At 46.0% G+C, this 26,973-nt stretch overlaps 1 protein-coding gene across 2 annotated transcripts in view; it reads right to left on the bottom strand.

Annotated features, from left to right (window-relative positions):
• The window catches only part of LOC137420827 (uncharacterized), a 137,144-nt gene extending 118,396 nt beyond the window's left edge, over positions 1 to 18,748 (bottom strand). Inside the window, exons 1-3 of one of the 2 annotated variants that reach the window (XM_068106260.2) lie at positions 18,613 to 18,748; positions 10,798 to 10,886; positions 9,185 to 9,291 (exon numbers count right to left, since the gene is read on the bottom strand). In XM_068106260.2, the coding sequence (XP_067962361.2) occupies positions 9,185 to 9,291; positions 10,798 to 10,880 (190 nt within the window). In that variant the 5' untranslated portion in view covers positions 10,881 to 10,886; positions 18,613 to 18,748. The remainder of the gene's footprint in view (positions 1 to 9,184; positions 9,292 to 10,797; positions 10,887 to 18,612) is intronic. The other variant, XM_068106252.2, reaches the window with a different exon arrangement.
• Positions 18,749 to 26,973: the final 8,225 nt, after the last annotated feature.

Below are 26,973 nucleotides of genomic sequence, written 5' to 3'. Positions count from 1 at the left end.
AGGCCTGGAGACAAAGTGCTAGTTTCACTACCTCTGCCCGGGGAGCCACTATTGGCGAAGTTTAGCGGTCCCTTCTGGGTCGAAAAAAAGCTGAGTGAGGTGAACTACGTGGTGCGGACCCATGACAGATGGAAACCCCGCCTGGTGTGCCACGTTAATATGCTTAAAGGGTACTATGAGCGTGAGGCTGACCTCGGCCGGCCAGTTGGTAGGTCATATAAAGCATCAAGATATTGACTAGTGAATTAGTTAGCGTGGCTCCACAAGCACCTGATAGGGAACCGATGGGGGCTTTTAGTACAGCAGTACCCCTTGAAAATAGTACATATTTCGGGTCGAGATAATGTCATGGCAGATGCTCTATCTCGAGCTTAATAGTTTTTTTTCGTGTCCCTGCATATGAGCTATGATGCCTGTAAATGTCACAAGGAGAGATGGCTGTTTGTTTTTTGCACTGTTTATGCTGGGTTAGGTTTATGCTTGCACTGTTTATCCTGCCTTTGTAAACGAAAACTTTTCTTGGGGTAAAGTTTTCTTCTTAAAGGGGGGGAGGTGTTACGGTTTGTGACCTTTTTCTTCTTCCTTCCCCTACACCCCCCTGTGAGTTAGACCAAGTAGTTTGGTCCATGGGTATAAAGCCTATGATTGGCTGTGGGGCAGGGGAGGGGCCAGGAAGGTGATTCAGAGGGGAGAGGGGCCATTTTGGAAGAGACCTCATGGTGAGTGCCTTTTTGTGTGCTCGTCGAGTTGTCAGCAGAAACCTCTGTACCTGAAGGTTGACTTATGCCAGATCAACCCCTGCTGCCACCATGGTACCTGAAGGTTGACTTATGCCGGATCAACCCCTGCGGCCACCTCTGCGGCCACCTCTGCACCGGACGGTGGACTTGGATTAAACTCTGCCTGCCCTGGGGCCTACTGCTGGGCTGCCTTGGGGCCTACTCGTGAACTTGCCTACTCCTCCCCTCTTGTGCTGGGCCTGCACTGGGGCCTACTGCTGGGCCGGTACTGGGGCCTACTGCTGGGCTTGCCTTGGGGCCTACTCGTGAACTTGCCTACTCCTACCCTCTTGTGCTGGGCCTGCACTGGGGCCTACCACTGGGCCTGCCTTGGGGTCTACTACGGGGCCTGCCCTGGGGCCTACTGCCCGGCCTACTCTTGGACTGGCCTACTCTTGGACCTACCTAGTCTTGGAATGGCCTACTCTTGGACCTACCTACTCTTGGACCTACCTACTCTTGGACCTACCTACTCTTGGACCTACCTACTCTTGGACCAGCCTACTCTTGGACCGGCCTACTCTTGGACTGGCCTACTCTTGGACTGGCCTACTCTTGGACCTGCCTACTCTTGACTGGCCTATTCGGGTTTTTCCCTCTCTTCTCCCTTCTTTGTTTTATGTGTAGGAAGAGATTTTCATGCGATAATAAATAAATAAAGACCGTGTGATTTAAGGCTTGGTCTGGTGTGCTTCAGGCCGTAACCCAATGATGAGTATGTATCGATTCTAGAAGAGTATCACATAGATCATTATTGTGGCAACCATAAAAAGTACCTAAAAGAGTTGATTCAAGAATATCTTCCCAATGTCGAGTTTGTAAAATCGGTTGGTAAAAACGAAAGTGACAAAGTGATTTTATCAAAATCTGTCAGCGAGGCAGTTGAACTTGCTACAACAAAGAATGCTTCAGTTGATGCTTTGGTTAGTTTGGCTAATGCACTCAGGGGAGAGATCATGAATCATCGACATTGGAAATTCAATGGTGATTTGAAGGATTAAAAAAATCCACCTATGTTGCAATTCTTCCTCAACCAACTCTTGTTTGGACCTCACGTTAGAAGAGTTACTGGTAGGCGAGATGCTGAAGTGCAAAAACCGTCGATGTTGCATGTCAATTCTTAATGCAAAACACGCGAAGTGACAGGCAAGTCAAGCATAAACCCAAGAATGATGGAGGATTCAGGCGTCTCGGAGTTGAAACACCACTGTCAATCGGACTGCCCCTCTCTGTTCATTCCCGGGTGCGGGACAAAAGTCTTATGACCAATCTCACTTCTGTGTATGTTGGCAGCGACTACCAGCACATACTCGACATTGAAAAGCGTATTGAGCATGCTGTGCTGCTGAGAATGCAGCAGACTGGAGGTTTCTGTCTCCCTGACTTTGTGAAGAAGGATGTGAATGTCTGGTTTGCTATTGACAACATCGATCTCCTTGAAGATACTCCCTATGGACAGAATACCTTCCATGGAACACTTATTGTCCTTAATCAGAGGGAGGATGAGAAGGCTGAACCGATCAACACCCCTCTAGTCTTCCCAGACAAGGTCCCATCCAAGCATCTCAAAGTTAAGATCAATTATCTTGAAGAACCAGTCATACAGCTGAAACCAATCCATTTTGAGGAGTACACGATCAGCCAAAGAGACCATCTGTTACCCAAGTACAAACACTAACCAACACCTGGGCGCTCACAAACTACATGGCTAATGAAAGACTCCAACCACAGGTTGCTGTTTCATCAGATGTAACTGGAGAAGCATCAACATTTCAGGAATCTGTGTTTTCATCTTCTGAAGGTCACATGGAACGCCAAGGCCAAGGTGAAGTGCTTGGTCTCTGTCGACTCCCTTCATCACCTGCTGACTCAATGGAATCCTTTGCTTCATGCCTGGATAGTACAAATACTACGGCTCCAATACTTCAAGTGAGGAATAGAATTGGTAAAAAGGAAAAGCTTGAGAAACAAGATGTGATGCCAACGTGGGCGGCAACAAAATCTCTCCTGTTATCCAAGCAAGGACATGTTGAGGTTAATGGGACAAACTCCGAGGTTATTGCACCCCTCTTCAAGACCTCTCCCACTGACTACGCCACACTATACACCGTTTTGAGTCTCACACAAAACATATCTGCTGTCATTGTGGGCCCTGAGAGACGCACGCTCATAACACTTGACCTTGATCTGTATAATCGTGCAATCCAGATTCAAGAGTCTGTTCGCAACCGGAACTGGGTCTTGAGAGCCGGTATCTTACATATTGCATTCGCTTCACTACATGCCCTGGGAAAGACAGTTGAAGGCAGCGGTGCTGACACATGCGCCATAGAGAGCGGCATCTACTCTTCTGCGGCGCTCCGAGGAACTTATGGTGGCAAGGCCTTCAACAGGGGCGTGGAGTACCACATTATTAATGCCCTGGCCATTATGATGATGAAGTTTGATGCCATCATCGGTGAACTTCCATCTGGACCTCTGCGCTTGCAATGTGTGGAGTTGAAGCAGGCCCTTCACGAGCGAGATCCTAAAATGGTTGGAATCTTCGAAGATATTCAGTCGTATTATACAGCCCAAATGCAAGAGAAAGAGAAGGAGCAAGGAGTTGGAGAGCTGGCACAGATAATATTGGATAAATAATATTGGACCCTAACGTTGACCAAATGACCATGCCCTCTACCTCGAATCGATCTGGAACCCTCATAAATCAGACTCGGCACCCTAAAAAAACACACCAATTAGACACACAGATCAATAAAATTCCTGAGATATCCCCCTAGACTTGTCTGGTGGCGGCCATTTTTAAAAGTGCCCGAAAAAATTGGACCCTAACATTTTTTGTTATTTTGATCCAAAATGGTACCAAATCTGCAAAAAAATCAATTTTAGCACAAAAATCGTACCGAATTACATACCATGCTGCACTATGACCTTTGATGCGAATTACATATTCATCATAACATATGCTTATACCAAGTTTGATCAAAATCCCATCACTGGTTCACAAGTTACCATGGTAACAGAATTTTTTTTTATCTCATGTGACCTCTGACCTCTTGATCCCATAATCAATTCCGTTTATGTTTACATCGTTATACATACTTGTATCAAGTTTGACTTACTTCCCTTCAGCCGTTCTTAAGTTATCGTAGTAAAAAATCCTATTACAGCCTGAACTTTGATCTATGAAATATTGACCCCAAAATCTAATCCGTTCATCTTTACATCATAATACAAACTTGTACCAACTTTGGTCAAAATCCCGTCACTGGTTCACAAATTACCATGGTAACAGGATTTTACCTAACATGACCTGTGACCTTTGACCTCATGGCCCCAATATCAAATCAGTTCATCTTTACATCATAATACAAACTTGTACCAACTTTGGTCAAAATCCCGTCACTGGTTCACAAATTACCATGGTAACAGGATTTTACCGAGCATGACCTGTGACCTTTGACCTCATGGCCCCAAAATCTAAACCGTTCATCTTTACATCATAATACAAAGTTGTACCAACTTTGGTCAAAATCCCATCACTGGTTCACAAATTACCATGGTAACAGGATGTTTACCTCACATGACCTGTGACCTTTGACCTCATGGCCCCAAAATCTAATCAGTTCATCTTTACATCATTATGCAAACTTGTACCAACTTTGGTCAAAATCCCATCACTGGTTCACAAATTACCATGGTAACAGGATGTTTACCTCACATGACCTGTGACCTTTAACCTCATGACCCCAAAATCTAATCATTTCTTCTTTACATCATTATACAAACTTCTACCAACTTTGGTCAAAATCCCATCATTGGTTCACAAATTACAATGGTAACAGGATTTTTACCTAACATGACCTGTGACCTTTGACCTCATGGCCCCAATATCTAATCAGTTCATCTTTACATCATTATACACACTTGGACCAACTTTGGTCAAAATCCCATCACTGGTTCACAAATTACCATGGTAACAGGATTTTTACCTAACATGACCTGTGACCTTTAACCTCATGACCCCAAAATCTAATCAGTTCATCTTTACATCATTATACACACTTGGACCAACTTTGGTCAAAATCCCATCACTGGTTCACAAATTACCATGGTAACAGGATTTTACCTAACATGACCTGTGACCTTTGACCTCATGACCCCAAAATCGAATCCGTTCATCTTTACATCATAATACAAACTTGTACCAACTTTGGTCAAAATCCCATCACTGGTTCACAAATTACCATGGTAACAGGATCTTTACCTAACATGACCTGTGACCTTTGCCCTCATGACCCCAAAATCTAATCAGTTCATCTTTACATCATAATACAAACTTGTACCAACTTTGGTCAAAATCACATCACTGGTTCACAAATTACCATGGTAACAGGATTTTTACCTAGCATGACCTGTGACCTTTGCCCTCATGACCACAAAATCTAATCAGTTCATCTTTACATCATAATACAAACTTGTACCAACTTTGGTCAAAATCCCATCACTGGTTCACAAATTACCATGGTAACAGGATTTGTACCTAACACAAGCTGTGACCTTTGACCTCATGACCCCAAAATCTAATCAGTTCATCTTTACATCATAATACAAACGTGTACCAACTTTGGTCAAAATCCCATCACTGGTTCACAAATTACCATGGTAACAGGATTTTACCTAACATGACCTGTGACCTTTGCCCTCATGGCCCAAAATCGAATCAGTTCATCTTTACATCATAATACAAACCTGTACCATGTTTAACATGGATCCCTTCAGCTGTTCTCAAATTACAGCGCCAACGAAAACCTATCACGGATGGACGGACAGCCGGACGGACATCCCGAAAACAATGTCTCTGGTGACTTGGTCGGCGGAGGCATAAAAACCAAGCTGGCATGTGTGGAAGTATAACTTCTACTTAATTCATCAAATTAATTAAGACCATCTTGTTGGATAAGTCTCCCTGTAGTTAATTACAATTCTGTTGTATTCTCTTCTTCAGTTAACTCAGATATATGGACGTTGCACTGTGAACCATTTTATCTCTCAGGCACATGTGGAAAAATGAACTTGTGCTGGACCAGTGAATAATGTACTCTCGAACTGTGCCAATGAAAAACTGTGGTCTCAGCAAATTCTTTCCAATGCATACATCTTTCTTTATAAGTGAAATCAGATGTACATTCATCTGAACTGTGACAGTGGAAATCATTGCCAAATATTTTAAAGAAATAATGTTGCTTAGGGTATGATTTTCTGAAAGGTCATCTGTTATCTTTACATTTCAAGGCATACTTGTGGGTTCTCATAGCGTGCATAAGCAGAACCAGACGTGGGACCAGAATGCCTGGAAAACACACTGCTCTCCTGGGAAACTTCAAAGGACTTTGCCCTTATAAAAGAGAGAGAGAGCTGGAAGAGAAAGTTTAGAACAGGACTGGCCTGCTCTGCTGTGTTAATGCGGTGAAATTCTGTGTTGTAATCAGAAGTGAACTGTTCCATGGAACTCTGCTACACTTTGTATGTCTATGTACTATGTGATTCAACAAGCCGAGTCTCCTTCTCCAATAAGTTTCAGCGTCGAAGAGTCTGGCATTTCACTCAGGCCGACTGGGACGGGCTTCAAGCAGCCATCAATCGTCTGGATTGGTCTCCCATCTCCACTGCCTCTGACATCAATTCTTCCTGGGAATTCTTCCAAAGCAAACTGATCTCTCTCATGCACAGATTTATCCCATCTCGTCTTCAGTTGTCTTACCCTTCCTCCCGTCCATGGTACACCGAATCTTGTGGTGAGGCAGTTGTCCTGAAACAACTTGCCTTTGCCTCTTGGAAGGCTAATCCAACTGAACGCAATCTCAGTTCCTTCCACCAAGCTCGGAACAAGTGTGTGTCTACCCTCAGGAGTGCCAGGAAGCACTATCTCTCCTCACTCAAGAACGAACTCTCAAACCTGTCTCCTTCCTCCAAATCATGGTGGCGTCTGGTCAAATCCGTTTCTGGTATTTGTTCCCCCTCCATCCCCTCCCTTACCTCAAATGGCCACACAGTTGACATCGCACGTGACAAAGCCGAATGCCTCAACTCTGTGTTTGCCTCAAAATCTTTAGTCCCAAACCCATCTCTCTCTGTTCCCACCTTTCCCAGTCGAACCCAACTGCTCCTGGACTCTGTGTCCTTCTCTCCTGACAAGGTGGAGGAGTTTTTGTCTAACCTCGACTCTGATTCTGCAACTGGACCAGACGGCATCAGCCCACGGGTCCTAAAATCCTGCTCTGCCGCTCTATCTCACCCTCTCTCTGTTCTTTTCACCCTATCTTTTGCTCAAGGTCATCTGCCAGCATCCTGGAAATCAGCAAACATTACCGCTTTACACAAAAAAGGTGCAAAAACAGATCCTTTTAACTACAGACCAATGAGCCTGCTCCCAATTATCAGCAAAGTCATGGAATCCATCATTGCTTCGGATATGAAATCTTTCCTCTTCTCCAATGGCTTGATCTCTGATCATCAATTTGGATTCAGACCAGGTCACTCTACTCTGGACATGCTGCTTCTCCTGTCTCAACAATGGATGGAGGTCCTCAATGCCAAACAGGAAATCAGAGCTGTCTCCCTCGACATATCACGTGCCTTCGATACGGTCTGGCACCCAGCTCTGCTCACCAAACTCTACTCCTATGGTATCCATGGAAATCTCCATGCATGGCTTGCGGACTTCCTCTCTGGTCGTAGTCAACGTGTGGCCCTGAATGGATTTCTCTCATCTCCCCTTCCTGTTCAGGCTGGAGTTCCCCAAGGCAGTGTGCTGGGCCCTGTGCTTTTTCTGGTCTTTATCAATGATCTCTCCGACTCTCTGGAAAATCCTCTCTATCTCTTTGCTGATGACTCCACTCTCTGCCGCTCCATTCCTCTTCCCTCAGATCGGCAGTCTGCAGCCTCCTCACTCTCTGAAGACCTGGACAAAATCACAGACTGGTCAAACAAGTGGAACATGTCTTTCAATCCTGACAAATCTCACACTCTTACTATGTCTCTCCGAAAAGATCGACTGGACAACCCTCCCATCTACTTTCTCAACAATCCTCTCCAAGAAGTTCTGTCGCTGAAGCTTTTGGGTCTCACTATCTGCCATGATCTTTCTTGGGAAAACCACATTTCCAAGCTGGCCTGCAAAGCCAGTCGCCGACTGGGCATCCTCCGTCGTGCGAAGTCCTTCCTTGGCACACCTGAGCTCCTCACCACGTACAAGGCTTTCATCCGCAGCTCAATGGAATACTGCTCTCCCCTCTGGGCTGGTGCTCCTGCCTCACACCTAGCTCGTCTTCACGCTGTTGAAAGCAAAGCATTCAGAATCATTGGAATCTCCCGTGATGAAGCTAACTCCAAGGGCCTCTCACTCACTCACCGCAGGCAGGTTGGTGGTCTTTCCGTCTTCTACCGACTCCTCTACGGCCTTGCTCCCCCAGCTCTCTCTGTGCTCTGTCCCCCAAATATTCCTACAGGTCGCACAAGATCTGCCAGCAAGCCTCTGATGGTTAAACTGCCGAAATCTCGGCTCTCTGCTCACCTTCACTCCTTCATTCCTCTTTTCTCCCGCCTCTGGAACAAACTCCCACACTCCCTTCAATCCCACTCCTCCCTCCAGGTCTTTAAAACAGCTGTTCACCACCATCTCTTATCTTCCCCCATCCAAAACCTTGATCTTTTCTACCCCCACTAATTCACCCCAGATCCACCTTGTTTGTAATTCCAACTTCTTTCCTGGTAGTCCTGGCAGTGTCCATATGTTTTATGCCTCTCCCACCCCCTTTCCCATGCCTCCCCCCCAAAGCCCTCTCCCTCCCACAGATCTCTCGATGTCTCCATGTCTCTCGGTTCCTGCTCTCAAATGTTGTGTTTGTGTCCTTCCCCCTCTCTCCCCATCTTGTCTACCGCTCCCGATGTTATTTGTTCTATGTGTCGGTTTGTCGGTTATGTGTCGGTTTGTCGGTTTGTCTTTCTGTGTGATAAATGTTCGCTCTTTCACGAGCCTCGATCTTGTATACAAAAAAAAAAAAAAAAAAAAAAAAAAAAAAAAAATATAAAATTTCCTATCCAACCTGACAGTGTCTGTGAACATTGCTTACACAAGCACCTCTACTCTGGAGACCTCCTCAACACCTCAACTATCTCCAATTAATCCTTCTTCAACACATGGTTACCCAGAATATTCATTGTTACCCAGAATATTCATGGTTACCCAGAATATTCATGGTTACCCAGAAGCATATATTAACTGTGCATCATATTGACATGCACAGGACATGTCAAAAATCCACGACTTATTCCCATAAACGACGACCAACCCGCCTCTCAAAAACAGCACCCTCAATGGTTCCACCAGGTGCTCATCCCACCTCCCTTTCCTTCACTCTGCTTCTTCAGTGCCAATATAGCTGCCTGACTGGCAGGTGGCGGCAGTTGGGCAGCATCCGACTCCAAACCAAGTCCACGCAGAAGAAGCCTGCAGGATAAAAGTTTTGAACGACGTGGGTAAAGGAATTAAATGATGGAACAAATACTGCTTGAAAGAAACTAGCAACAGTACCCGCCCTACGGGCGGGGGCTTCAATTGGGAGGCCCAAATGAAAAGGCAAAATATCAGAAATTGAAGGCTTTTTAAATTTCAAACGATTCATATAAACATCCGTTGAATCATATCACACGCAAATCATCAAAATCTTAACAGTACATGGCGCCCATTTTGAAAAAAGATTGAATTCTGCAAAACGGAAGCGGCCGCTACACCTGTTTCTCAGTCGCACGTTTATATGTGAAGAGTGCGCGCCGAATCTGTAACACGGAAGTGGCCGCTACACCTGTTTCTCAGTCGCACGTTTATGTGTGAAGAGTGCGCGCCGAATCTGTAACACGGAAGTGGCCGCTACACCTGTTTCTCAGTCGCTTTGCACACGCTGCCGTGTTACTTCGGAGCCGCACGTTTATATAGGAAGAGTTCGTCAGGAGTCGATCTACTCTCTCCTGGTACGTAGAATAAACAGCAATTGTAGAATTTCAACAAAAGCCACATCACTGTTCATATCGGTAAATATTATTCCATCGTGTTTGGAAAAACTGGAAAATTTCCTTCGCGAAGCGACGCTCCTCCCTTCGCACAGCGACGCTCCTCCCTTCGTGCAGCGACGCTCCTCCCTTCGTGCAGCGACGCTCCTCCCTTCGCGCAGCGACGCTCCTCCCTTCGCGCAGCGACGCTCCTCCCTTCGCGCAGCGACGCTCCTCCCTTCGCGCAGCGATGCTCCTCCCTTCGCGCAGCGACGCTCCTCCCTTCGCGTAGCGACGCTCCTCCCTTCGCGTAGCGACGCTCCTCCCTTCGCGTAGCGACGCGCCTCCCTTCGCGTAGCGACGCTCCTCCCTTCGCGTAGCGACGCTCCTCCCTTCGCGTAGCGACGCTCCTCCATTGGCGAAGCGATGCTCCTCCCAATGCTCCTCCTTGTCCCTCCCATCACCCCTTCCTTCCTATCGCCCCTCCCCACACAAGCTAAAACACAAGGAAATTTTCCAATTTTCCAGTTTTTCCAAACACGATGGAATAATATTTACCGATATGAACAGTGATGTGGCTTTTGTTGAAATTCTACAAATGCTGTTTATTCTATCTACCAGGAGAGAGTCGATCGAGTCCTGACGAACTCCTGACAATCATGCATGTTCCAATATGTCACACCTCCGTGGAGCATTGTGACAATGGTGTTGAGTGCAAAGACACGAGTGGGGACACATTTTCTCTTATTTGTAATGAGATGAAGACGTTTGGAAACACAAACTATGAGCACAACTTAAACATGAAATGCAGCCAGAAAGTGTAAAACAATCGCTAGAGGATCATGACATGACATTTGATCATTCATCGACATTTGACACTCATCTTGCAACATGTTGATTAACATTCGTGTCAAAACAAAATCAGTGTTTCACAACAGAATAGCCAAGACTACAAAAGCATCATCACCTGGCCAGTCGGATCAAGATTTCTTCCTCTTCCCACCTTTCATCATCTTCATTCTGTGTGTGCTCATCAAAGTATGATGCCATGGAAACCTTCACATCACCATGACAACCATAAGTGAGGTTTGAAAAGCATACATTGCATTTCTATTCAAATACCAGGTCTTGCGTGTGTGGGATAAATCAGGCCAAAAATGTAATTGTATCGAAGATTTAGGAAATGCCAAATCCTTAAACACGAATAGCTCACTCCGCTTGTCGCCACCACAAGCTCAACTGGTACAGTGTGCTGCTCTCGCCCCACCACACGTGCACCGGTAAAATTTCAGGTCAATCGGATGGAAATTGACGATTTATATAACCTTGATCTTTTGACCAATTTAGTAATTTGTCTTCCACATATTCTCATAATAAAGCCATGTTGAAGATTTGATGACGAAGCTCAAATGGTAAATAAGCAACCAAAACAGCACGCTTTGACCTCGCGACGTCGACCAAAATGTCTCCGCCAACATTATTACATCATTATACATACCTGTACCACGTTTGATTTAAATCCCTTTAGCTGTTCTCAAGTATCACATTTTTACCTGACATGACCTCTGACCTCTTGATGCCAAAATAGAATCAGTTCATCTTTGCATCATAATAAATACTTTTACCAAGTTTGACTTTGTTCCCTTCAGCTGTTTTTTTCTTTGGTTTTTTTTTTGTATGCAGATTCGAGGCTCGTGTAAGAGCTAACACACTGAACATGAAAACATGCACAGACACATCAAACATACAATGAAGGGAGCAGGAGACAAGACGGGGGAAGAGAGGGAAGCACACAAGTACAACAAGAGTAGAGAACAGGGACGTCGGTAGATCTGTGGAAGGGGGAGGGCTGGGGGAGGAGTGAGGGGTACACGGTATAAAGCAAATAAACACTACTAGGAATTTCAGGAAAGAAGTTGGGGATTGAAAGAGGTGGATTTGAGGTGTTTTAATGGGGGTAGAAAAGATCAAGGTTTTGGATGGGGGGAGATAAGAGATGGTGGTGAACAGCTGTTTTAAAGACCTGGAGGGAGGAGTGGGATTGAAGGGAGTGGGGGAGTTTGTTCCAGAGGTGGGAGAAAAGAGGAATGAAAGAGTGAAGGTGAATAGAGAGTCTTGATTTTGGTAGTTTCACCAAAGAGGGTTGCAGGCAGATCTTGTGCGTCCTTTGGCCTGGTAACAGAACAGTTTAACGTTTCGCCCTGACGCTCAATAATACAAGTGGAGTTTCATGTTCAGTTCCAGGTATTAAAAGAAGACGGGAAAATCGCCCCCGTATATCCAGACCAACCCAGGACGTGGAGAAATGGCAAACTATTTTGAAGGTTCATCTAATTATTACTCTGCGCTGAAGTGTAAGTGGTGTGGTGCTGACCGGGCCGTCGTGGTTTGGTGCTGACCGGGCCGGCGTGGTGTGGTGCTGACCGGGCCGACGTGGTGTGGTGCTGACCGGGCCGACGTGGTGTGGTGCTGACTGGGCCGACGTGGTGTGGTGCTGACCGGGCCGACGTAGTGTGGTGCTGATCGGGCCGACGTGGTGTGGTGCTGACCGGGCCGCCGTGGCGTGGTGGCGTGGTGCTGACCGGGCCGCCGTGGCATGGTGCTGACCGGGCCGCCGTGGCGTGGTGCTGACCGGGCCGCCGTGGCGTGGTGGTGACAGGGCCCCCGCAGCCGTGATGCTGACGCCGCCCTCCCTCCCCACCCCCCCAGAATTTCCATGTTTTAAACGTTTTCCCAGTGTTTACCCTGGATTAGAATAGGTACGCCGTATCTCTGCGTGTCGTAAGAGGCGACTAAGAGGGTTGGCGTCAGGAAGGGCATCCAGCCATAAAAACATTGCCTCAAAAAGAAAACCATGACAATTACAACTACATATGGGCAGGGTACAGCCCGAAGTGGAGATCGGTTTCTGAGGTTTGGGACATGGAATGTAGGGACAATGACAGGGAGATCAGGAGAAGTGGTGGAAGTATTGGTCAGAAGAAGAGTTGACATATGTTGTGTGCAAGAGACGAGATGGAAGGGAAGTGGTGTGAGAATGGTGAAGGGTAGGCAGGGACAGAAATACAAGTTTGTGTGGCAAGGGTGCCTTGAGGGCGTGAATGGTGTTGGTGTCCTGTTTTCTGAGGAGTTTGTCGACAGTGTGGTGAGTGTGACAAGAGTGAGTGATAGGTTGATGATGGTGAAAATGCTGATTGGAAAGCTCTTGGTGAACGTCATCTCGGGATATGCTCCGCAGGTTGGTCGGAGCGATGAAGAGAAGTACAAGTTCTGGTGTGCGATAGAGAAGCTGATGGGAAACGTGAAAGATGAGGAAGTTGTTGTGGTAGGAGGCCTAAATGGACATGTGGGAAGAAGTATGGATGGTTTTGAGGAAGTTCATGTGGGTTACGGATATGGTGTGAGAAATGGAGAAGGTGAAAGGATTTTGGAGTTTGCTGATGGAGCTGATTTGTTGATTTGTAATACTCAGTTCCAGAAAGAGGATAATAAGCTTGTTACATACATGTCAGGTGGGTCGACGACAACCGTTGACTACCTGATGGTGCGTAGGCGAGATAGGGGGCACCTCCGGGAAAGGTGATCCCGGGGGAGGAGGCTGTTTCACAGCACCACTTGGTTGTCTGCGACATAAGGGTGAAAGGTGCGAGGAGAGCTCGGCGGGTGAAGTACCAACCGAGAATGAAGGTGTGGAGGTTGAAAGAGGTGACAGTAAGGGAGGCATTAAAGAGAGGCTGAGTATGGTAGAGGATGATGTGGCTGAGCTTGAAAGTGGTTGGATGTCAATGATAGCTAATCTGTTGGGAGCCGTTGGTGAGGTATGTGGATGGACAAAAGGACCACCGAGGCACTCGGAAACATGGTGGTGGGATGATGAAGTTGGAAAGAGGATTGACGAGAAGAGGAAGAAGTTCAAGGAGTGGCAGAAGGCGAAGGGTACGGGAGCAGAAACAGCAGAGCATGAAAGTTATAAGGCAGCCAAGAAGGCTGCAAAGAAAGAGGAAGCAAAGGTGCAGGAGGCATGTAGGAAAATGTTCGGAGAACGCATGGATTCGGAAGAGGGTCAGAGAGCAGTATTCAGGATTGCAAAGCAGATAGCGAAAGAGAGGTGTGATGTGATGGGGGTGAGTTGCTTGAAGGATGAAGTGGGACAAATCGTTGTGGACCCAGATGGAATTAAAGGAAGATGGAAAAAGATATATGGAAATGCTGTTGATTACAGAGAATGAATGGGATGGCAACATCGAGAGTAACCAAGTTTTAGGACCGGCAGAGAAGATAACTGAGAAGGAAGTTGAGGAAGCGATAAAAGCAATGAAGAGTAGAAAAGCGGGAGTGCCAACGGGAGTTGTGGGAGATATGTTGAAGGCAGCAGGAAATTGGGGTGTGAAGAGAATGACAGAGATCTGTAATTTGGTGGTGAAAGAAGGCCGCATTCCAGTGGATTGGGAACAGAGTAACCTCGTCCCTCTATACAAGGGGAAAGGTGACCCTCTGGAGTGTGGCTCGTATCGAGCGATAAAGTTATTGGAGCATGGAATGAAGGTATTGGAAAGGGTGTTGGAGAGGAGGATAAGGAAGAATGTGAAGATCGATTAAATGCAGCTTGGACTTATGCCAGGAAGAGGAACGACAGACGCGCTTTTCATTGTGAGGAAGTTGCAGGAGAAGTACATGGAGAAGAGGAAGAAGTTGCTTCTTGGGTTTGTTGATCTGGAGAAAGCATTCGATAGGGTTCCACGCAAAGTATTGACATGGGCATTGAGGAAGTTAGGAGTGGAGGAATGGTTGATCAGAGCAGTGATGGCAATGTACAAAAGAGCATGCACAGCTGTAAGGACGAAGGACAGGAACAGTGGTGAGTTTGAGGTGAAGGTGGGAGTGCATCAGGGGTCGGTACTAAGCCCACTACTATTTGTAGCTGTGATGGAGGTGCTGGCTCAGAACGTAAAGGAGGGTTTACCGTGGGAGTTGTTGTACGCAGATGATCTGGTGTTGATTGCGGAAAGTATGGATGGACTGAAGGAAAAGATGAACAAGTGGAAGGAATGTATGGAGACAAAAGGTCTGAAGGTGAATATCGGAAAGACAAAGGTGATGGCAAGTGGTAAAGCACGTGGTGAGGTGGAAAGAACTGGGAAGTGGCCCTGTGCTGTGTGCAGGAAGGGTGTCGGAGTGAACTCCATTCAATGTACAATGTGCGCTGTGCGCTGAGTGGGTTCATCAAAAATGTAGTGGTCTGAGAGGGTCATGAACCAGTGTGGCAGCTACATTCAAATGTAAGGTGTGCACAGAGGGAGCTGCAGATGGAGGAAATGTTGAGTTGGATCTTGGAGACGGCGTGAAGCTGGAAGGTGTGAAAACATTTTGCTACCTCGGAGACATGCTGAATGGAGAAGGTGGATCAGACTCGGCAACGGTTGCTGGAGTGAGATGTGCATGGAAGAAGTTTCGGGAACTGAGTGGCGTGCTGATGAGGAGGGGAGTGTCGTTGAAGCTAAAGGGAAAGGTGTATGCTGCATGTGTGAGAAGTGTTATGATTTACGGGAGCGAGACATGGGTGATGAACGTAGAGCAGCAACGAAGGCTGGAAAGGGTGGAAATGCGAATGGTTCGATGGATGTGCAGAGTATCGTTGAGAGAGAGGAAGACAAATGATGAATTGCGAAAGATGATGGGAATAGAGCCTGTGATTGATGCTGTGAAGAGGAACAGGTTGAGATGGTTTGGTCATGTGTTGAGGAAGGATGAAAGTGACTGGTTGAGAAGAGTGATGGAAATGAATGTGCTGTAGAAGGAAGTAGAGGACGGGGAAGACCGAGAAAGACTTGGCTAAAGATGGTGGAAGAAGAAATGCGGGCAAGGGGGTTAACAAGGAGAGATGCAGAAAATAGGGCAAAATGGAGAAGATTGTCATGGGGACCGCAAGGCTAACCCCCGCTCTACCAGGGAAAATGGCCTTAAAATGCATGTTGTTGTTGTTGTTGTTGAAGTGTAAGGCGAGGTTAAACAATCGGTCGCGTATGCACATGTCTGCATTTTGTTAAGAGCATGCATAAAAACCATTCGACGGAGGAAATTGAAACTTTCCCACATGTTCCATGTCCATTTGTTATTGCATATATTGAGCGTACATTGAAAAACAATCAATGGTTGAAATTGAAAGTTTACAACATGTTACATGACCATTTGATGTCGCGCATATTGAGTGTACATCAAAAACCATGCGTAATTAGAATCATTGTAATTGCTTCAGCCTTTATTGTGCTCGGCTGGTGAAAAAAGCAAAATACAATTTCCCATTGCAACGATCTCCCAATTTATACTTTAGCGATATATTTAATTTGAAATTGCCGCCAAAAAACCAGAAAAGTTGTCACACCAAAACCTTCTGAAGACTGTGCAGGGTAAGTATTATATGAATACCATCTAGTTATGTACACATTCAGTGCGTTTCTAGAGGACACTAAACACTGCCCGGAGATGCCTGGAGACACGTTTTTAGCAAATGAACACTTTTTAGCAGTCGGAACTGCTGTTAGATCAATTCTGCAGTGTAAATTTCGAAAATCAGTTCCGGTTCAGGGAGAGGGAGAAACCCGGAGATGCCTGGAGAAACCCGGAGATGTTTGTAGAAGCCCGGAGACACCTTGGAAAAACCCAGAGATGACTGGAGACACCCGGAGATGCCTGGAGAAACCCAGGGACGCCTGGAGAAACCCGGAGATGCCTGGAGACATCCGGAGACACCCAGAGAAATTCAGTGACATCCGGAGACTTTCAGAGAAACCCGGAGACACCAGGAGACACCCAGAGAAATTCAGTGACATCCGGAGACACCTGGAGATGCCTGGATAAACCCAGAGATGCCCGGAGAAACCCCGAGATGCCTGGAGAAACCCGGAGATGCCCGGAGAAACCCGGAGACACCTGGATAAACCAAGAGATGCCCAGAGAAACCTGGAGACGCCCAGAGAAACCTGGAGACATCCAGAGAAACCTGGAGAATTGAATGAGGATGGAGAGAGGATTGGATATGGACGGGTGGGGGGTCGGGGCGGGGGGGGGGGGGGCAGTTGTGCTATCAAGATGTTCAAACTGATTGTCCGACAGTTTTTCACATGTTTGGTGAACCCAACGGTCACATGACTCACAGAAGACTGAAGATGTTCGTCAGTCTCTAGTACAGACTCCACAGGGATATTTCATGGAGCACACGTGCAACAAACTCTTAACCTGAACCGATTTTCAAAATTAAACTTCAGCATTGAGCTAAACAGCAGTTCCAACAACTAAAAAGTGTTCATTTCGTAAAAAAGCGTCTTCGAGCGGTGTTTACTATGAACGAGGTGCTTAGTATGAACGAGGTGTTCAGTATGAATGAGGTGTTTAGTATGAACGAGGTGTTTGGTATGAACGAGGTGTTTGGTATGAACGAGGTGTTTGGTATGAACGAGGTGTTTGGTATGAACGAGGTGTTTGGTATGAACGAGGTGTTTGGTATGAACGAGGTGTTTGGTATGAACGAGGTGTTTAGTATGAACGAGGTGTTTAGTATGAATGAGGTGTTTAGTATGTATGAGGTGTTTGGTATGAATGAGGTGTTTGGTATGAATGAGGTGTTTGGTATGAATGAGGTGTTTGGTATGAATGAGGTGTTTAGTATGAATGAGGTGTTTGGTATGAATGAGGTGTTTGGTATGAATGAGGTGTTTGGTATGAATGAGGTGTTTGGTATGAATGAGGTGTTTGGTATGAATGAGGTGTTTGGTATGAATGAGGTGTTTGGTATGAATGAGGTGTTTAGTATGAATGAGGTGTTTAGTATGAATGAGGTGTTTAGTATGAATGAGGTGTTTGGTATGAATGAGGTGTTTGGTATGAATGAGGTGTTTGGTATGAATGAGGTGTTTAGTATGAATGAGGTGTTTAGTATGAATGAGGTGTTTAGTATGAATGAGGTGTTTGGTATGAATGAGGTGTTTAGTATGAATGAGGTGTTTGGTATGAATGTTTGGTATGAATGAGGTGTTTGGTATGAATGAGGTGTTTAGTATGAATGAGGTGTTTGGTATGAATGAGGTGTTTAGTATGAATGAGGTGTTTCGTATGAATGAGGTGTTTGGTATGAATGAGGTGTTTGGTATGAAAGGTGTTTAGTATGAATGAGGTGTTTGGTATGAATGAGGTGTTTAGTATGAATGAGGTGTTTAGTATGAATGAGGTGTTTGGTATGACGCGACATTTGTCCTGTTTTGGTACGTAATTAAATAACGGCTTCGTGACGTTCACAGTGACCGCGGAGCGCGGATTGGCTGAGGAGGAGGAGGTTGTTATTGTTTAACGGATGCGTTTTTAAACGATTTAAGTGTTAGCAGGAATTTCCAGGGATTACTTCGTTTTTCCAATTAGGTGTCGATCCAAACGATGACCTAATTTAACCTTTGCATGTTCGGATATTGAAAAACGCGAAGGGCACAACAACCACTGAACATACACCTCTCGTGACGACACAAGCATGACAAGACTTCACGGAATTGGGACAAAGACTCGAGCTTCAAGGACACGTCAAAATAAACAAGGTGGATAGAAAGGTGAGGTCTGTGAAGTGTTCAACAGGTACATGTGTACGAACTCCCAAAAAGAATGACCCATCTCATTCTGCATTCACCAATCACAGAACTGCTCTTAAAATCCTCCATGTGGATATTAACATTCGCTTTGCTTCATAATGTCATAATTTCTTATTGCCAAAGTAAACAAACCGAACAGTGATCCTCACCGGCTTCACATTCACACACTCCGCAAACGTCTTCCGCTCAATCTTCTTCTTCTTCGTCTATATATTGTTGTTGTTGTTCGCATTTCGATGAGAATGACGCCGTTCTTGGTACCCAACACAGACCACGCCTCTACGTACATTGACACGTGACCATGCCTCTCCGTACATTGAAACCTGACCACGCCTCCACGTACATTGACACGTGACCACGCCTCTCCGTACATTGACACGTGACCACGCGTCCACGTGCACCGAAACGTGACCACGCCTCTCCGTACATTGACACGTGACCACGCCTCTACGTACATTGACACGTGACCATGCCTCTCCGTGTACCAAAACGTGACCACGCCTCTACGTACATTGAAACGTGACCACGCCTCCACGTACATTGACACGTGACCACGCCTCTCCGTACATTGACACGTGACCACGCGTCCACGTGCACCGAAACGTGACCACGCCTCTCCGTACATTGACACGTGACCACGCCTCTACGTACATTGACACGTGACCATGCCTCTCCGTGTACCAAAACGTGACCACGCCTCTACGTACATTGAAACGTGACTACGCCTCCACGTACATTGAAACGTGACCACGCCTCTCCGTGTACCGAAACGTGACCACGCCTCCACGTACATTGAAACGTGACCACGCCTCTACGTACATTGAAACGTGACCACGCCTCCATGTACATTGAAATGTGACCACGCCTCTACGTGCACCAAAACGTGACCACGCCTCTACGTACATTGAAACGTGACCACGCCTCTACGTACATTGAAACGTGACCACGCCTCTACGTGCATTATTATTATTTACATAAACTAAAGTTTCTGAACAGGTAAGGAGTACTGCAGTAATTTATAAACCCCAATATACAGGAAGATGAGTCTTCACAATAACAACGAACATCTGACGGTATGGTAAACACAGTACATCATTTACGATTGATGAAACATCTGTACATGGTTCGGACAGTTTATTGGTTCGTTTTTTTGGTTCAGGTTTTCAGAATATGTAAATTAGGTGAGTTTTCTGAGATCCAGACTGGTGATGTGTCCGTGATTGGATGGGAGTGTTTTTCGATGATGACGAGACCCGATAAATAACTCTCCAACGCGAATTCGAATTGTGATTCTTCTTTCCGCTGGCGAAGGGAGGTTGCAGGCACAGAGGACATCAGCATCATGGGATGTCTCAGTAAATGAGTAGCCGCTCATTGCTTCCCTGCACCCGCTAATTGCTTCCCTGCACCCGCTAATTGCTTCCCTGCACCCGCTCAATGCTTCCCTGCACCCGCTCATTGCTTCCCTGCACCCGCTCAATGCTTCGCTGCACCCGCTCAATGCTTCGCTGCACCCGCTCAATGCTTCCCTGCACCCGCTCATTGCTTCCCTGCACCCGCTCATTGCTTCCCTGCACCCGCTCAATGCTTCGCTGCACCCGCTCAATGCTTCGCTGCACCCGCTCAATGCTTCCCTGCACCCGCTCATTGCTTCCCTGCACCGCTCATTGCTTCCCTGCACCCGCTCATTGCTTCCCTGCACCCATTCAATGCTTCCCTGCACCCGCTCAATGCTTCCCTGCACCCGCTCAATGCTTCGCTGCACCCGCTAATTGCTTCCCTGCACCCGCTAATTGCTTCCCTGCACCCGCTCAATGCTTCCCTGCACCCGCTCATTGCTTCCCTGCACCCGCTCATTGCTTCCCTGCACCCGCTCAATGCTTCCCTGCACCCGCTCATTGCTTCCCTGCACCGCTCAATGCTTCCCTGCACCTGCTCATTGCTTCCCTGCACCCATTCAATGCTTCCCTGCACCCGCTCAATGCTTCCCTGCACCCGCTCAATGCTTCGCTGCACCCGCTCAATGCTTCGCTGCACCCGCTCAATGCTTCCCTGCACCCGCTCATTGCTTCGCTGCACCCGCTCAATGCTTCGCTGCACCCGCTCAATGCTTCCCTGCACCCGCTCAATGCTTCCCTGCACCCGCTCAATGCTTCGCTGTACCCCCTCAATGCTTTGTGACTGCTTCCCGGTCAGGCTGGAGCTCCATACAGGAGCAGCGAACTCCAACAGCGGTCGAATGTACATAGTGTATATCAGGATCAAGTCTCTGATGGGAACATCATTTATTTTCAGCGAGTGCAGGATGTGCAGACAAAGCGAGGCTCACGATATCATTCGTTGAACTTGAGTGCCATTTTAGGTCCGGTTGATGAGTCACTCCAAGGAGACAAAGGGAAGTTACCATCTCAAGTGCTGCATCGTCAATACAGGAATCACAGGAAGAGGGGGGAGAGGGAGTCCTGTACACTTAAGTGTTCCTCCCCAAACCCCGGTTACGGTGCACCTCAGTGTCTCGAGAGGGAACACAGCAGAAAGATTTGTGATGTCGAGTGTTCTATCTAATAAACCATGGGAGAACCACACCAATGCAATTGTAAAACAAAACAAGTAATTGTATTAAGAACTCTCACATACACAAAAATAACACTCTAAAAGAGAGTATAATGAAAATGTCACTTACATCAAATGAACAATACATATGATGGTACCATCATTCCCCCAATGCTCTCAAAGCAATAAACTCACAATACGCCAAACGTGAGTGGAATGTAACATTCCCCAAAGTCTGTGCACGGATCCCCACGTTGGTTGAAGTGGGGCAGAACGACGAGAACAGGCAGGTATCGGCACGATGACGAACGAGGAGTTACGAGGTGAGAGGTCGATATGGGAATTTAGCAGATATGGGAATTTAGCAAATATGGGAACCAACGGCAATCTACACGATGAGGTCGACATGGAAATCCCAGCGACAAAACAAGATGCACCAAGCGGACAGTCTCTTCGAGGACAAAATGGCGTATGGGCCTGTAATGGAGGCGCTGGCTCCCTCCTACAACAACTCACTCTTGGGGATAAAACCTGAGACGCAGATTGAATTGCAATTGCAATATAGGACGATGTCGTGGGCAATCCCTTTCACGGGAAGCCTCAACTCACTTGCGACCAATATCAAAAGTCAGCTTGCAGCCTTGATGCGACTTACAGCAGTCTCTCTCCTCCTCTGTCTGCCGATCCCCATCTCTCTCCTCCTCTGCCAAGCTCCTCCTCCCCTCTTCCGGCTTCTTTGCCGCGTCTTCCTTTCTCCTTCACAAACATTTATGTTTACCTTTCACAAAAGTCATCTCCATATCACACAAAAATCTTAACAACAATATTACCTGAAACTAAAAATCCTACAAGTATACACGACCAGTCAAAAGTTTTAGAACACCTCAATTTTTCCAGTTTTTATTGAAATTTACGCAGTTTAGTCTCAATGTACTCTGAAATTAGGCATATAACAAATAAACAATTGGAGATAAAAAAAAGAAATCAAAGAATCATTTTGTTTCACAAAATTTTATTTAAAATTTTGACAGCAAAGTAGCCACCTTTTGCAGATAAAACCGCCGAACACACTCGTGGCATTCTTTCTGCAATGGAAATCAAATGTTGTTCGGGAAGTTCCTCCCAACACTGTTGCAGAGGTTCCCACAAATGTGTTGCACTTGTAGGTTGCTTTGCTTTCACCCTTCTGTCCAGTTCATCCCAAACCAGCTCGATGGGGGTTAAGTCTGGAGACTGTGCTGGCCATTCCATGATTTGAAGCCGATCGTCTTGTTCTTTTCTTCGAAGGTAGATTTGACATAGCCTGGAGGTGTGTTTAGGGTCATTATCTTGCTGTAGGATGAACCCCTGACCAACTAGGCGTATACCAGAGGGTATTGCATGGCGCTGCAAAATGCTGCGGCAGCCCTTTTGGTTCAGGGTGCCAGTCACTCTGTGCAAGTCGCCGACTCTGGATCCAGCAAAAGAGCCCCAGACCATCACGCTTCCTCCTCCATTGGCAATTGGTGTCACACACACTGAGGAACCATCCTTTCACCTACTCGAAGGCATACAAAAACCCTACGTGATGAACCAAAGATTTCAAATTTTGATTCATCGGTCCATAAGACCTTCTTCCAGTCTTCAGTAGTCCACTGGCGGTGCTTCATGACCCAGGCAAGCCTATTTTTCTTATTTTGCCATCTTAGCAATGGCTTTCTTACTGCCACTCGACCTGTCAAACGTGCAGCTCGAAGTCTTCTCTTCACAGTTGAAACTGAGACTTCCTTACTTCGACCAGTGTTAAGCTGTGCTTGAAGCTGTTGTCCTGTGAGCCGCCTATCACGCAAGCTGTTGACTCTCAGAATCTTGTCTTCTGATTCTGTTGTGGCTTTGGGTCTGCCAGACCTCATAGTGTCAGAGTTTCCTCCAATTTCCAATATATACACAAAGAATTAAGTTAAGCACCCCCCCCCGTTTTTTTACAACCTCGCACATTACAAGTTTGTTGTCGTCAAAACAGTGTAATATACCCATGATATTGCTATATTTTCTGGAGAAGTGATATTATGGTCACATAAAAACATAACAATCATGCCGTTTTCATTATTTTATTCTGAATAATTTAAGGTGAAATTTTTTGGGAATTTTAGGCATATTTTCACCTCAATTTAAGTATGGAGCTATAGGTCCATCACGGACAGTGTGGATGACGTATATGTTTTCTAACGTACAGTCATTGTTCTGAGAAGACCTCTAGCGATCTTTGCGTCAATAACGTGTGTAGGACCCACGTGATCGGATCACTACTCAACCCAACTCAACCCTACGAGTGCACTCATCTGCATTTCATCAATGGATAATTGCTAATGTCATACCAATCATTATTTGATCTCACATACCTTAGAATATATGCCAATGTATACATATACACAAAGAATATATATTAGGGGGTGCTTACCTTAATTCGTTGTGTAGGGGTGCTTAACTTAATTCTTTGTGTATACTACTTCCTGCAGTGCAATATTGTCCAAATAATGCTTCAGAGGGTGTAATACCAGTCTGTTGCAATACTGCTTTTATACAGACAGGGGCTTTGCAATCAAGTAATCAGCAGAGGTTGGGACACCTGTAGGAATTGTTTGCAGCAACTTTCAAGGCTTAATTTACTTACGTTGCTGCAGAACAGCTGCAAGTTGTTAACCCATTATTTGTTCGCTGAAGAAGGCCTTTTTTTTTTCTTTTTTGTTAAACAATATAACGGTGCAATTTACATTATTTTCCCGTTTTTGCCAACCGAAACTTTTTTTTATTTTTAACATCGAGCAGTTTACTGCTTACCTTTTTACCATTTCAGGTTATTCACTGGACATTAAACTGCGTAAATTTCAATAATAACTGGAAAAATTGAGGTGTTCTAAAACTTTTGACCGGTAGTGTATAAAAACAACAAAGGCAGAAGTGACGGATCCGTAACACTCTCCACCTTTAAGGAAGAAAGTTTGAACACGGTGAAAACTTTCTTTCCATACAAAAAGTGTCTTTAACAACCAAAAGTAATACTCACACCCAACAACTATGAATCAAAAACTATGGCTGATCAAGTCCCCAAAGCAACAATTCCAAACAACGTACAGGAATCTTCAAGGTTAATTCAATCTGGATGAACCTCCTGGATGAACATCCTGCTGGAGATATTCCATCTTAACAGGGTTCATCCGATAGAGGTGTTGTTTCACGGGAGTGGCCTCCCCCACATCAATATCATGACATACCAGATCGGTACGACCAGGAACATCTGTGAACAAAGGCGCAAACTCAGAAATGATGTTGGATAATTGTCCTTGTTGTTCCCTCGTCCAATGACCTAATTTCTGGTCGAGGTTCCTTAACACTTCAGTGTTCGTCAATCTGGGGCCAGCCTGGTCATCAATGCTATCGAACTTCACACTTGCCTCAAATTCTGGATTCTCTTGCACACCGACTACAGGTACAACAGGAACCACCTTTTCCACAGGCTTCCTCTCATAATATTTCTTAGGTTGGTTCACGTGACACAGCTGCCGCTTTTTCCATCGGTCTGGAGTTGTCACCACATAATCCGTTTCATTGACCCTCCTTTTGATGGCAGAGGGACCAAAATACCTAGCCTGCAGCGGATGACCTGGGACTGGAAGCAACACTAGCACTCGGTCCTCAGGACTGAAATTTCTTATCAGAGAAGTCTTGTCATGCCTCTTTCATTTTGTCCTGTGCCGCTTTCAAGTTTCCTCTCGCTACTTCACAGGCCTTAGCCAATCTGTGCTAAACAGTTGTCACATACTCGAACACAGTTGACTGTGACTCATCTTGTAGCCACGGTTCCTTCACCAGTTTCAAAGGTCCTCGAACTGTGTCCAAACACGAGTTCAAAAGGACTGAATCCCAATGACTACCTAAACAGACTCCCTCGTAGCAAACAGCAATACGGGTATTCCCTCATCCCAATCCTTGTCACGTTCAAAGCAGTAAGTTTTGATCATATTCTTCAATGTCTGGTGAAACCTTTCCAAGGCCCCTTGGGATGGTAAGTGCTTGACCTCACTTGCTCCACTCCCAAAAGGTGTACCTCTTGCTGAAAAAGCTTTGACATGAAGTTGGAACCCTGATCAGACTGGATGACCATAGGTAGGCCAACCATGGTGAAAATTTTAATCAAGGCCTTCACAATAACTGTCGCAGTAATTTTCCGAAGAGGCACCGCTTCTGGGAACCTCGTGGAAGCGCACATGATGGTCAGCATATACTGATATCCAGCCTTAGTTTTAGGTAAAGGACCCACACAGTCAATAATGACCCGGCTGAATGGTTCTTCCAAAACTGGCATCGGGTTTAAAGGCGCTGAAGGGGTTTTCTGATTAGGTTTGCCCACCAGCTGACAAGAATGACAAGATTTACAGAATTACGTCGCAATCCTGGCCAGAATTCTTTCACACGTCTTGTTCATTCCAAGGTGCCCGGCCAAAGGTGTCTCATGTGCCAAACTCAATATCTCCTTCCGGTACGGTTGTGGCATCACAATTTGGTGATGGACTTTCCACTTGTCATTTGCTGGTACCTCCGGTGGTCTCCATTTTCTCATAAGTATTTCCCCTTTCATGAAGTAACCAACAGGTAACTTCATTGCCGCTTCCTCTGCAATGGCTTTACCAATCAGACTCCGGAGTTCAGAATCTTTGTGTTGCTCTTAAACAAGTCTCTTTCGGACCAGCACCATTTGTTCAGCCTCGTTCCCAGATGTCTCCGACGGACACTCCATTTCATCCTTTGGTCCAGATGAAACCTTATCATTATGTTCCTTGGTGTCACTCCCTTTACTACCATGTCTCCCAGACCTTTCCTCCAATACCTCTATGGAACTCAAATCCACATGACCTTCCTTCTCATTCTCTTAAGAGCGCTTCCTACCCACAGCACGAGTCACTGCACATGATGGAAAGATACCCGGAATCTCCTGCTCTAACTGTTCTGTGTTATGTTCCATATTGGGCTTTTCAACCAACATCGGATTACCTGAAACTCGACCACCGGCCAAATCGTTCCCGATCATAAAAGAAATTCCCTCCACAGGAAGAGTGGCTTGTAAAGCTACGGTGACCAGTCCTGAAACCAACTCAGACTTTAAATGGATCACATGAAGAGGAGCTTTAACGAAGCCGCCAATCCCCTGTAAGAGGACACTAACACCAGTAGCAGTTTTTTCAGACAATGGCAAAATGCCCTCAAGCATCAAAGATTGATGTGCTCCTGTGTCCCTCAATACCTTAACAGGTCTCTGGTTAGTTAAGTCCCCATCCAGTGGCACAAATCCCTCGGAAATGAAAGGTTTGTAACCCTCTTGGACAAGGTCGTTCTGTGATGCCGTAAGTTTGGCACGGGAACCTTCACAATTCACTGTCCTCCAAGGACGATTTCTCGAACTTGCCAACGCATTCGGAGTTGAACGAGCCTGACACCGATCCTGATTTCTCCTTTTCAGGGCATAACATTGGGACATCACATGCCCAGGTTTCTTGCAAAAAGCCCAAGTAGGCCCAGAGGAAAATCCCGTGGTCTGCCTTGGGCCCCCTGGAAGATAGGTCTGCCTTGGACAGTCAGTCTTTTGATCACTAACATTTGAGGTGCCAGATTTTGCTTGATACTCCTCTCTGGGCTGCCTCCATGAGAATTTGCTCTCCAAACCTGATTTCATGTAACTCCCCTGGCTACCTCTAGATGGGAGGTTAGGTTTGTGAAATCCCATCCTGTGTGTCAAGGCATAGTCATCTGCCACTGTTGCTGCCTCATACAACTCAGGAACTTTTCTTTTATCCAAATGAACATTAATGTCCGTGTGGACACACTGTTTAAATTCTTCCACCAAAATCAATTGTCGTAAACGGTTGAAGTCTTCCCCAATCTTTTTCGAGTCACACCACCGATCAAACATAGTTTCCTTC

Source organism: Myxine glutinosa, chromosome 1 (assembly GCF_964187855.1).
Source record: "Myxine glutinosa chromosome 1, kmMyxGlut1.1, whole genome shotgun sequence".
NCBI lineage: Eukaryota > Metazoa > Chordata > Myxini > Myxiniformes > Myxinidae > Myxine > Myxine glutinosa.
Note: the sequence above shows the minus strand (reverse complement) of the source record. Positions and strands in the feature narration are given on the sequence as shown.